Raw genomic sequence first — 13,870 nt, 5'->3', positions numbered from 1 at the left:
CTCGCGTTTTGGAGTTCCGGTCAGGATAACTACAGACCAAGGCCGCCAATTCGATTGTGCACTGTTCGCCCAGTTGAACCAGTTGTTAGGCACCGAACACATTAAAACAACAGCTTACCATCCACAGTCCAATGGTATTATCGAACGATACCACCGTTCACTGAAAACCTCCATCATGGCACAAAACCATGACAATTGGGTTGCAAGACTGCCCATTATCCTTTTAGGACACCGTTCCACCTACAAGGAAGACTTAGCTGCCACACCAGCTGAACTCACCTATGGTTGTTCCCTTAGACTTCCTGGAGAATTTCTCCACGATACCAAATCGCAGCCACAAGAAGAATTTGTAAAACAATTGCGAGAACACTTTCGTCAAATTAGACCAACACCCACATCCAACCATACCAACGAACATCCATTCGTTCATAAGGATTTAAACAATTCATCCCATGTCTTTATAAGAGTCGACCGGGTTAAACCAACATTAACTCGACCATATGAAGGCCCATATCAAATCGTCAAACGAGGTGACAAATTCTACAAACTTTCTGTCAACGGCAAACCAGTCAATGTTTCGATTGATCGTCTCAAGCCCGCTTACCTACCAAGCGAAGAGGAACATCGCCATGGGAACCCATACATACCTGATACCATTTTGAACCAGCCGACAGCCACTCCACCTGTACAAGTACGTCATCCACCGATACTGCAGCCACCAACTCACTCAAAGACACCAGAACTTAAGTCAGCACTCAAGCAAACCACAACCACCAATCCCGACACAACTACCCGAGCAGGAAGAAGAGTAAGATTTCCTCGTCATTTGTCGGAATACTCACAAATCTAGGGGGGCTATGTGGTGGTATTGGACCAGCATGTAGTTGCAGAGCGCAAGCGTTTTTCGGTCAGCGAGGCAGACTTTCTGCGCAGATGATAAATTACACTTGTAAAACCCGTGCCTTACTGAACACACGATTTATAAATAAAGTTATTTTGTGAATTAAAACTTTATAGGTATATACTTACCAGTTTGTGCATGTAGAACATCCATATAGTGTAATGTCCACCACAAGGTTACGTTCTGAAACACGTAATTATATTTTCTCCATAGCGAAAACGAAAAATTTGTAACGCATGCGTGTTCAAACAATCAGTGTCTGACAGTTAAATGTCTCTAGAAATGTCTCCTGTCAAGAATGTAAGGTTATAAAATTAGAACGCCCGCGCTGACCCAGGTACGATAGGCGAGCGCCGTGGGCTCGTTGCGGTCGCTAGTAATGACGTCATATCTGACGTCGCGATTGCGACCATAACGACTGTGGTCGTTATGTGGAACGGCAGCCGAGCGTCGTGGTCGTTGCGGGCGTTAAGTGGAACGTACCCCTTGTTTGGCATGATGCGCTGCAGTGAATTCATTGCTGGCTTGCAGAATATCAAAAAAACCGTAAGTAAGTAAAGTTTATGTTCAACATTTTAATTTTAGGCGTAATGGTAACGGAGATTAAGTTGCGACAGAAAGTGAATTCGTTTCCAATTATCATTTTGGCCTATATGATGTTGATGCAGTGCGTTTGTATCATGATCACAAAGAAGGATCCGTGCAATATTCTTAGGAAAACGAGATTTATAGACTGTGTGTGCGTGCAATATCAAATTTTGGTCGCTACGCGTCTTGCCCTACCTTTCGATATATGTCCAATCGGTGGGGTTTCTTTTTGAAATTATAGTGCTAATTGTAGTAAGTAAGCTACACGTGTACATTTATTTAAAATAAATACAACATCTTAACAATGATATCCAATTGGTGATAATACTCATTTAGTGAACATTCATTACGTTTGTAAAAGTTCACAATCCGAATCATCGTCAGATGAAATTGACAAATCCGAATCATCACTTTTAACACTTATTATAAAGTTCAGCAACATCAACCAATATAACTTCTCTTTTAAATGAATCACTCCACATGTTCACACACTTTCTTCCAGTTGTCAGCTGTAATTTTTTCAAATTCTTCATTTGCCAGCTTTCTAAGTAACATCTTCCATTTTAAATGTAACATTTCATGCTGCTATGCGATTTGAATAAATAAAAAGGCGGTTTATTTATGTTGTAAAGTCTCAAATCTGATAATTTTCTGTGTGATTTGTGCTAACAATTTGATTGACAGTTATAATAAATAATGCGAATCTTGTCTTCCATGCTCAGGGTACCTCTATAAAGGATAGCGCTATACGTAATTAATGTGCCGAAACCGATGGTAATAGATGGTACGTCCTTTTGAACTATGTTGGGGTATGGCTGTATCTATGTATTTATATATCTATGTCAAAAAGTGACCACTATTGCCATCTATGGGAGACCAGAGCAACGTCCGTACGAAGTTTCATTGTCCGGCAACAGCAGGTGTGGGTTTGGCGCCTGGCAACTACAAAAATCGCGATCACATGTAAGAACGAGCTGAGTTTGAAATTAATTATTTGTGAAGTGATTAATGTTATGGTTTATAACTGCACGAAAAATTGTGTTTGTTAGTGAAGTTTATGATACGCAAGGGTGAGTCCCGCAGTGTCCTTTAATTTTTGTATAGCACGTTTTGTCCGAAATCACATGTTTTGGGGTTATAGTAGCCACTAAGGGAGGGGTAATGGGGGCCGGCCACCATTGCCCCGAATAATCACAGTCTGATTTTACGTTTTTCTAGATGCCCAGGTGCTATAAGAGACGAACCGAAAAGGGTTCGTGGAGTGCTGATCGCCTAGAAGCAGCTATAGCTGCCATTAAAACTGGTAGATCTATACGGGAGGTATCCAAAACATTCGAAATACCCAGGAGTACGATTCAAAAACGAATGAAAAACAGCAATAGTAAGGGACCATCATTGGGGCGATTGTCGGTATTTTCCGCAGATGAAGAACAGGAGCTAGCAGCTCATGTTATCAAGCTATCAAAACTATTTTATGGCGTTTCTAGAGACGAAATTAAGAAATGCGCATATGAATATGCGGTGAAAAATAATATAAAGTCTCCGTTCAATAAAGAAAAAAAGGTCGCGGGTAATGATTGGCTAAGCGGATTTCTGAAGCGTAATCCAACACTTTCATTAAGAAAACCAGAACCAACAAGTGTTAATAGAATTACGGCGTTCAATAAGGAACAAGTGTCTTTGTTTTTTGAAAACCTTGACAAGATTTTGACCAAATATAAATGTAAGGCATCAAGAATCTTTAATACCGATGAAACAGGGATCTCCACAGTACAGAAACCAGGCAGAATTCTCGCCGAGAAAGGGTTAAAGCAAGTTGGTTATGCCACTAGCTGGGAAAGGGGGAAAAACATAACTGTGGTGTGCGCGTTCAGTGCAACTGGCATTTATGTCCCACCAATGTTCATTTATGGAAGGAAACGAATGAATGTGCAAATTCAAAAAGGAGGGCCACCTGGCGCTTCCTATTTTTGTTCAGACAAGGGCTGGATGACGGAGGAACTATTCATCCAATATTTGAAGCATTTTAAAAAATTTGTTAAGCCAACAACTGAAGATCCAGTTTTATTAATAATGGACAATCACGTGACACATTGTACTTTAGACGCATACACATTTTGTAAAGAAAATTGGATTATCCTTTTGACAATCCCTCCACATACTTCGCACCGGCTTCAGCCATTAGATGTAACATTCTATTCTCCTTTAAAGACTGCATTCAACGCAGAATGCAATAAATATTTGAAAAACCATCCCCATGAAAAGATAACGCCCTTTGAAGTAGCAGAACTTTTTAACAACGCCTACATGAGGGTAGCGACTCTGGAGAAAGCTACAAAAGGATTTCAGGTTACTGGTATTTGTCCATTTAACCCTGACGTGTTTTCCGATGAAGACTTCGCTCCGGCGGAATTGCACATGCCTAACCTTGATGTGGTACAGATGGGCGAAGAAACACTTGAACTCCAGCAACCAGATTCGCAAGAAAATCTGAATCCTGATAAAGATATTTCAATATTAGACACCGACCATGCGTCAGATACAAGAAATATGAATGTATCTTTCCAAGAAGTCTTACCAGGACCATCCAAATCTACACAACCAATCAAAAGGAAACGGACAGCTAAACAGAAATCTCAAATAGTTACAGATACCCCAAATGAAGAAATCTTGAAAGAAAAAGCGAAAAAAAAACAAACAAAAAAAACAGAAATGCAAAAGGTAGAAATGGCAAAAAAAATCTGTTTTCCAAGGATAGTAGTAAAGAGACTACAGGTGCTAGCCTAAAGAGAGAAAATTTGCCTAGAGTTTGTACGACGGTGAGGGGTCATAAAGATTCTACTTCTGAGGAAGAGTGGAATGACGATGAAGATATGGATAAAAACGTGAGCGGGCAAGACATTTGTCTTGTGTGCGGTGAATTTGGAAAAAACAATGAACTGTGGTTGAGATGTGTGTCATGTGGGAATTGGGCACATAAGGCTTGTTCAGATGTTGAGCAAACCAAATTTATTTGTGACTATTGTTTATAAAAAAACAAGTATCCACCTATGTACTTATATGTATTGGGGTAATCGGAACCATCTGCCACCATTACCCCAACTTGGTGGGGTAATAAGAGCCGATAGTTAGTTTTTAAAAAAAATTTTATTATTACATGTATTATTTTTTATTAGAATGTAAATACACTATATTAAAAAGTACATTTTTTTCCATTATCTGTAATTTTTTGTTATTCATTTCTCAAATAATAACGATTCCAGGCGCAAAAATGCTTAAGGCGCCTCTAAACACTTGCAAAAATTTAAGATTGCGCCTTACTGTATTTAAGGCTATGCAACACACATTACCAATTGCAGCAAGAAGGTCACAGGTACCTTCTCATTGTTGAGTTAATGAGGGTTTATTATATTTACCTAATTTACATAATCACTGTCAATTCAGGAAAATTCTATAAATATTTAACGCTATACCTGCATTTGTTGTAATTATGTTTATTTTCAAATTCTAGGAGATTTTGCAATAATTGTGTAAATAATGTCATTACATAGGAAACATAAAATAATTTATTATCGATAATGTAACTTATGATTTCACCTGTAATCACCTATAATTACTCATTACGATATTGAAAAACATTATCAAAAATAGATATATTGTACACAAAATAATGAGCATCTCAAAAACTAATTGCATAATAATGATATAATTACGTCTCTACTTCATATAAAAGAACTTCCCTAGCGATTTTCAAATATTGTTAGTAGTGATATAAGGCCGATTCTAACTCAAAAAGTCACTAGAAAAGTCACTAGATGTGAAAAAAGTCACTAGAAAAGTAACTAGGTTTGAAACTCTGCTCAAAGTCACTAGAAGGTCACGAGAGGTTTGAAACTCTGCTAACAGTCAGTAGAAAAGTAACAAGGTTTGAAACTCTGCGTCACTAGAGAGGTTTGAAACTCTGCTAGTGATATAGGGGTCGATTCTAAATCAAAAAGTCACTAGAAAAGTAACTAGGTTTGTAACTCTGCTGGCGAGGTTTGCGTCAGTGCTAAGGTCAAGGGATCGAGGTTTGCGTTCGAGATAAAGTATCGGAGGTTTGCCCCTGTGCTAAGGTCAAGGGGGTCGAGGTTTGCGCCTGTGCTAACGTCAAGGGGGTCGAGGTTTGCGCTCGAGATAAAGTATCGGAGGTTTGCGTCCGAGCTAAAGTAATTTGGTTTGCGCCTGAGGGGTCTTGTCGATGGTAGTGTACGGCCGATTCTAAATCACACTATATTCTAAATATGACTGGTGGTGGGGATTGACGCTTATATAAGCCTCTATATGTTCGTTACAAGGTGTACATGTATTAAAGATGTCGTGGATGGCATATGCTGAGGAATCATGGGCCAAAGCTACCGATTTCGTGACGGCCGTGAGACGTCTTAAGCAGCATTTTTCTGCATTAGCATTTGATGCAGAGCACGAGGCGATATATGGACGCGGTGAATACAGCCCAGAGGAGTGCCAAGCTATTGCAGCCAAGTATGAGCTAGGAGAGGCAATATGTGACAGTTACTTAAGTTATAAAATATGTGACGAGTGCATTATCCGGAAACTAAGGGATGCAAAGTTGGAGCAGTTTAGTGAACAGTTGCAAGCGTGGAAGGATGAATCTTCAGAATCCGGTGAAGAGTGTTAAATTCAATGAATTCAATAATAGAGCATATGTAATGGTGACGTGGCATTTTGCTTATTGGGCAGCAAGGAAAGGTCCATGGGAAACTGTAGCAGTCGATAGAGTTCGATTCCGACGTAGAATCGAGCAATATCATGCAATAATTTCTCCAGTATTACAAGCGGATCATCGTTCGGCAGTGTATCGCGGTAGATTTCAAGGTCACGAGTTGGAAATATAAGGGTGAGAGGTAGCGATGGTTTCAATCAGTCCAGTGGTGTTATTGAAACAGTTAAAATGGATCTTAACGCACTAAACAACAGTACATTCTGTAAAGTATTCAAAAATGTCAAGGACTTGGAAGTGGGGGAGAAGTTTAGAATTGTGAATGCCGACACCATGAATACAAAATATGGTGATCGAATAGTATTGGAAACTGAAAATTTTAAATGTGTGCTGCCATTACGATTCTATGAATACTTCAAGGAAGGCGATCGCCTGAACGTCCTCAAAGAGTCCTTGAAGACTAGGGATGTATTCATCGAAAGCGTCGGATCAGCGGGAAAAACTACCAATTTAAAATTTATGTAAACAATAGATTAGTGTTGTTGTTGTTGTTGTGTAAATAAAACATAATATTATAGATAATTGTCTTTTCATTTCGAAATAAAATGAATGTCCCATGAAAAAAATACTTCAGTTGTGGAGTGATCGTCGTCGTCGTGTACTTCGCTCTCTCATGAATACACTAAAGAAACTATCATCCATGGCGACGAAAAATAGCTGTAATAGTAACTATTTCACGTGCTCGTGTTGGTGTTGTAGTGATAATGGATATGGATCAACGCCACCATCACCTTCTCAAGTTGAAAATATGCATAGCAAAGCGATTGAGGAACACTTAATCGATTGTACCTCTTACACCCTCTTCGACAGCTTAGATAATTCAAAATACATTGAAATCGGCTACAGTACACACCTTAACCTTGAACCAATCCTTCGCATCGCATGCGGCAGTGTTATGCTCATGAAAAGGGAAGATTGGGTGACACTTTTAAAATGGCAAACATATCTCGAAATGAAGTTTTTCCGATCACAAGAGATGGAAAGATGGATAGATTGGTCGAATGTGAACGAAGAGAAAGATGTCGAACGAGATCAAAGTTCGGATACACTTAATAGTAATATCACCATCTACTATACCTGGGAGTCAGTGAAAGGGACTACTGAAAAAATGTTGAAGAGTGTAAGAATACAATGTGGCAACAGCAGCTCTCAATATTGCACGATGGGAAAGAACGATATTGAAGAACTGTTTAATTTGAAAAATATAATCAACTATCGATTTGATTTACTGGAATCATACGCTCTGTCCTGTTTCTATCAAGATTTTATCGAACAGGTGATTAACTACCGTCACTTTCGTAAAATGGAGTTTGGTGACGACGATGAGGAGGACGATGACGACTTCATCTATCGCGATATTGAAGATGTGCTAAACTATAAGAATAATGTAAATTCTCACAATACAGTGTGCATGATGGAAATATTACACTATAGACCTACTTATTTAATGTATCACATATATCAACCTCCTCAATAAACGGTTACTGCAGTTTAGTATTTTCATTGTGCCTAGATTTCCCTATAAATATGCCACCGCATTGTATCATGCCAATAATGTTGAATCGGAAGCGGAAGTGTACGGATGGGAGGGGCTTGGTTAATACTCTCATAAACAAACTTCCAGTTGAACTACATCTTCCCGGATATCAATACTGCGGTCCTGGTACTAAACTAGACAAAAGACTAAAGCGAGGTGATCCCGGCATAAACCCACTAGACGCCCAGTGTAAAGAGCACGACATTAGCTATAGGGATAACCAAGACTTGGAAGGTCGACATCGAGCAGATCGGGTTCTAGAGCGGAAAGCTTGGGAACGGTTAAAAGCTTCCGACACGAAGTTAGGGGAACGAGCAGCGGCTCTTACAGTGGGCACCATCATGAAGGTAAAACGAAAGTTGGGGATGGGAGTGAAGAAGAATAAGAAGAAGAGTAGTTTATTGAACTTGCGCAGGACGATTGCTAAGAAAATGAGGAAAAGCGGCAATACCGCGGATGTGATAAAGTCAGCTGTTACTGCAGCAAATATGGCCATAAAAAATTTAGGTGGTAGGAAAAATGTAAGCGTACCTAGAGTTATTCCCATACCAAAACAGGGTGGGTTTTTACCATTTTTGATACCCCTATTCTCCGGTTTATCGGCAGTGGGAGCTTTAGCCGGCGGCGCGGCAGGCATTGCTAAAGCAGTTAATGCATCTCGTGACGCACGTAAAATTCAAGATGAAACTTCACGCCATAATCGCACGATGGAATCGATCGCTATAGGAAATAAAAGTGGCAATGCGCTGTACTTGAAACCTTACAAATCGGGAGGCAGTTTGGCGTTGCATTTAAAAAAAAAAAACTTCAAAAAATTGCCTAAGCGGCCGTTAACAGATTTAGATCTACGTAAGCACGCAAAAGGGTGTGTACCATACTTTAGGGATGTGTTTATGCGAGATAATATGCCTATATCGCCATGGAAAAATGAATCCGGGGTTATTAATTTAGACAGTCAAAGGGGGCGTGGTACTCATTGGGTCTCGTACAAAAAACGTGGTAGACGAGTTTGGTACTATGATAGTTTCGGTAATATTCCACCACCACGAGAAGTGATCGAGTATTTCCGCGACTGTAAAATCTATTATAATTACGGACAAGAGCAACAATTTGGTACAACGAATTGCGGCCATCTGTGCTTAAAATTTCTGTATAAATAACAGCAACACTGACTAAGCGAGCAGTAGCGGTAATCATGTCGACGACGTTCAGCATAGAGGGTGTTGGAAATACGGCGAGTCACGATTTCTATCCACCTATTGAACTTCCTTCGGGGAAAATGTACGTTATCGGGATGGTGGGGTTTTATGGCTGTAACAGCATAAGAAACATTCACGCGGGAAACGATAAGTTTTACTATAAAACTGATTCAAATAGCTCAATATACTCCAAGGCAATAACAATTCCGCATGGTGCTTACGAATTGGAAGAGATAAGCGAGTATATAAAAGCTCACATTCCTACAAGTCGCTTTAGTCTACGTGCAAATAACAATACGCTCAAGTGCGAACTTAATTGCGAATTTCATATAGATTTCACTCCAAGAGACTGCATAGGGCGCATGCTCGGTTTCGAATCGAGGATATTGGAAGCGAACGTTCTACATACATCTGCTTTAGATATTCAAATCATTAAGCACACTAACATTCACATAGAGTGCAATCTCATTACGGGATCCTATCGAAACGGAAATCGTGCTAAGGTCCTTTACGAAATAGACGTTTCCGTTCCACCAGGTTACCGCTTAGATAAAATTCCTAGTAATACTCAATATCTGGAAGTAAATACCAGTAGAATTAGCAATATAACTATAAAGTTGACGAATCAAAAGGGTGAACCGATCGATTTCGGGGAAAGTGAACCGTTTACAGTACGATTAGAGTTAAAAGAATATGGGGTTACGTATTAATCAAGGTCCATTGCCATCCTTCCTCAACGCTATAAATAAACAAGGTGACCGGAAATCGAGTTATTCTCAATCGAGACAGAACCCGGGCACGTTAACGCCAGTAGAAAAAATCTTTCTTGGAATCCATTGGCCTGAAAGTGCAAAATGGCGGCGGCAGCAGACTCGTTAAACGTCTTTCAAAGCGTACACTTTGACGAAACGATTGTTAAATCCGATATTCACACCTATCTTCCATACGGAGGATCTTCGGATTACGGACTTTCCAGTGAAATACGAATATTAATTCAAAATCAAGAGCTGATAAGCGCCACCTACGACAGTTTTTTGTACTTGGAAGGAAAAATTGAATGGAGTCAACCGGAAGGAGAGGGCGCCATCGTAAAGACATGCAACCTAACAAACAATTTCGCGCCATTCCTTTTCGAAGAAATCCGCTATGAGTTGGGTGGTCAGAAAGTGGATGTATGCAGGAATCCTGGTATTACATCCTCACTGAAGGGATACGTATCGTATACGTCTACTGAAAGCAAAGGTCTCAAACACTTGGGGTGGTCACCCACCGATGAATCCCTTCAAGTAGATTTCAATAAGAGCAACAAGGAGAAGCATTTCGCTGTTTGCATTCCGCTGAAACACATATTCGGATGCATGGAGGACTATCGACAGGTTATCGTAAACATGCGACAAGAATTGGTATTAATTCGTGCTAGAAGCGATGCCAATTGCTACATCGGTACCGCCGACGATGCATCAATAACATTAACAAAAATTCAATGGAAAGTCCCTCACGTGACCGTTAGTGATAGCGCCAAAATTAGCCTATACGAACGCATCAATAAGGATGCTATAATCACAATGCCATTTCGTCAATGGGAACTGTACGAATTGCCCGCTTTAAAACAGGCACAGTTGGATATATGGCCAATCAAAACTTCAACTCAACTAGAGAAACCACGATGGATAATTGTGGCATTTCAACGAAGCGGTAAAAAGTTTTCACACGAAGCAAGAGCCGCCAATTTCGATAACATCAATATTCGAAATTTAAAACTGCATCTCAACTCGGAAAGTTATCCGTACGAAGCGATGCATTTAGATTTTAATGCCAACAAATACATCATTGCATATCAAAACTATTTAAACTTTCGGCGCGATTATTACTCGAAAGATGAGCATCAAGACGCCCTCTTTGACTATTTGTATTTTAAAAGTTGCCCCATCTTTGTGCTGGACTGTTCAAAGCAAAACGAATCTCTGAAGCATTCGACGGTAGATGTTAAGTTGGAAATGGAGTCGATGGAGGCCTTCGAGGCGGGAACGGTTGCCTATTGTCTGATCCTGCACGACGCACTAATTCAATACAATCCTCTGACCGGGGAAGTGAAGAAACTATGATTTGTATTTATTTATTAAATGTATAAATAAAATGTAATGATAAAAAATGTTCGTAGTCTTATTTCAACCGCGACCCCAAAATGAAGGTAGTGATGCAGAAGCAAAAGCTGCTCGTTCAAAATCTCGACACGACGCCAAATGTGGACCACAAAAAAACCCATGGCGTATTACTTCCAAACAGCGTAAGATGTCTCATTTGTGGACCGTCCAATTGTGGTAAAACGAATACGATGCTCAGTCTGCTAACTGAACCTAATGGTCTTCGCTTCAAACACGTGTACGTCTATTCCAAATCGCTGAATCAAGACAAATATAGGGTTTTGGGGGAAATTTTGCAACCAATGAAGGATATTGGCTTCTTCACATTCAACAAGAACGCGGACATTATGGAGCCCAGTGCTGCTAAACCTAATTCGGTTTTTATCTTTGACGATATCGCTTGTGAAAAACAGGATAACATTAGAGCATACTTTTCAATGGGCAGGCATAACGCCATCGATTGTTTCTACTTGGGTCAGACGTATTCTAAAATTCCTAAACAATTGATTAGAGATAATGCCAACTGAATTGTCCTATTCGAACAGGACGACTTGAATTTGCGACATATTTATGAAGATCATGTCGCACCCATAATAACCATGCAGCTGTTTCGAGAGATGTGTTCGGAAAGCTGGCGAACCCCGTATGGGTTTATGGTGATAAATAAGGATGCGGATGTGCAAAACGGTCGTTTCAGGAAAGGCTTCGATCACTATATAATACCATGAAAACATGTTTATTGTTCAGTTCAACTGTAACAGCTTTAACAGCTTTACCAGCTTTTAACAGCTTTAATACCTCTAACAGCTTAACAGCTGAACGGCTTTAACTAACAGCTGAACAGCTTTAACCGCTGAACAGCTTAACAGCTTTATTGGGGGGAACAGACCCTGTTCCAGTTGATCTGTTCATTTGATATCGGTTTACCTGTTCCGTTGATCATGGATAATAAGGAGATGGCCTTGAAACGACGAATAGTTCAGGCGCGTAAAGCGATACAGCAAAAGTACAATCGTCTCAAAGCGGATCGTTTTATTAAAGAAGTGGAATTTGTACGAACGTATAAACCGCTAATTCAACCGCTAGCTCAGATCGTAAAGAAAATCGAACCGCCGTCATCATTGGTTATAGAAACGAAAAAGGAGGAGCCATCAGAGGACGAAGTATTTACATCACCCCCTAAAAAACGTCAATCTCCTGTAAAAAGAAAGTCACCACAACAACGTAAGACTCCTGCGATACCTTATTACACGCGAGTGAGACGTAGGCCCTCTTCCCTTACCGAGATCAGTCCGCTGGCTAGACTTCCATACTTTCAAAAATATCCGCCAACTGATATTAGTCCTATGGTTAGACCTTTTCATCCCACGGCTACTCCATCATTGAGACAGGCGCCATCATTTCTACAGAGTACAGTGATAGGAGAGCATCAACCGGAAGAAGAAGAAGAAGAGTCCTCTATCGCATCAGAATCATCTGCATCATTACTTGATATGCAAGGTTCGCAAGCCTTTTTGGAACAATACAAACACCTACCACGTATATACGTTGAGCGCATGATAAGAGATACGAGTAATGCAATTGACACCACCTTTGGAATTCATTATAATGTCGAAACGGATAAGTGGAGAATGGGCAAGACTGAGGTGACGATAGATGACGAAGATTTGGTCATTAACGGGAACCGGTACAAAGGTACTGCGGGGCTATACGAACTTATCATCATGAATGAACCGGATGAATCGCTAGTATCCAAGCAGGATAGAAGTAACTATAAGCAGATAATAATAGCAACTCATGTCGCACGGCGCAATTACGACCCCACAGAACAGATTCGTGGCAATAAGAGCAAAAAGTATACGCTGATAATAAAGCCTCTCCTGAAGGAGGAGGAAGCGGCGAATAGGGGGCGTGCGAAATCGGGAAGCGGTATTACTCTATTCAAGGAACTCGACCGACCGATCGAATACAAATACTGGAATAGCGTGCATGAATTGATTAGGGACCTAGAGGTTTTATGGGGTGAAAAAATGGCAGGCAACACAGGAGTAAAAAATGATATAATATCAATCGTGGAAGAGCTGTACGAGGAGGGTTACATACAAAAGCCTACGCAGCGATTTTTATCTCAACTAGTATAAATACCCCATTTCCGTCTACCCCGCTTACATTCATCATGGATAAATTCGGACGTTCTCATACCCATGCTCAATTTGGAAAACTGTTAAAGACAAAATTTTCCGTTACCAACGATACGATAAATGTGGAAAATAGGAGACTAAGTAATGTTGTCGACCCTATTGAACGTCATGATGCCCTAACCTTACAACACTACCTATCAACAAGACGGGGCCACCATTCCCCCCACTTCCCCTATACATTGGTAGAACCACTTGGCAGTATTTAAAAAATTATACTCTTAAGACCGATTCTTCTTTTAAAAATGTACTTTATGATGACCATCAGTATGCAAAGACTTTACTTACTGATCTTGATATAGGTTTGGTATCACAGGTGCCGTTAGACTATATGCACTTGATATGCCTGGGTGTTATGAAACGGCTAATTCGAATATGGGTGGAAAAGGGCCCCAAGAAGTGTAAACTTCGTGCAGCTTCCATTGCAGATATATCAGTTAGATTGTCCATAATAAGTCAACAGCATTATCCCAAAGAATTTAGCAGAAGACCTAGGCCTTTAAAAATGTTTAAATTTTGG

General features: G+C 40.2%; 1 protein-coding gene across 1 annotated transcript; it reads left to right on the top strand.

Annotated features, from left to right (window-relative positions):
• The first annotated feature begins 9,862 nt into the window (after nucleotides 1-9,862).
• On the top strand, nucleotides 9,863-11,113 carry LOC116165911. The gene has a single exon (XM_031480666.1). It carries the CDS (start codon nucleotides 9,863-9,865, stop codon nucleotides 11,111-11,113), a length of 1,251 nt encoding a protein of 416 aa, XP_031336526.1.
• Nucleotides 11,114-13,870: the final 2,757 nt, after the last annotated feature.

This window comes from Photinus pyralis, unplaced genomic scaffold, assembly GCF_008802855.1.
Source record: "Photinus pyralis isolate 1611_PpyrPB1 unplaced genomic scaffold, Ppyr1.3 Ppyr1.4_LG1, whole genome shotgun sequence".
Classification (NCBI taxonomy): domain Eukaryota; kingdom Metazoa; phylum Arthropoda; class Insecta; order Coleoptera; family Lampyridae; genus Photinus; species Photinus pyralis.
Note: the sequence above shows the minus strand (reverse complement) of the source record. Positions and strands in the feature narration are given on the sequence as shown.

Excerpts from the sequence above, each read along its gene's own strand:
- LOC116165911 (XM_031480666.1), top strand. The coding sequence starts at position 9,863 with ATGGCGGCGGCAGCAGACTCGTTAAACGTCTTTCAAAGCGTACACTTT.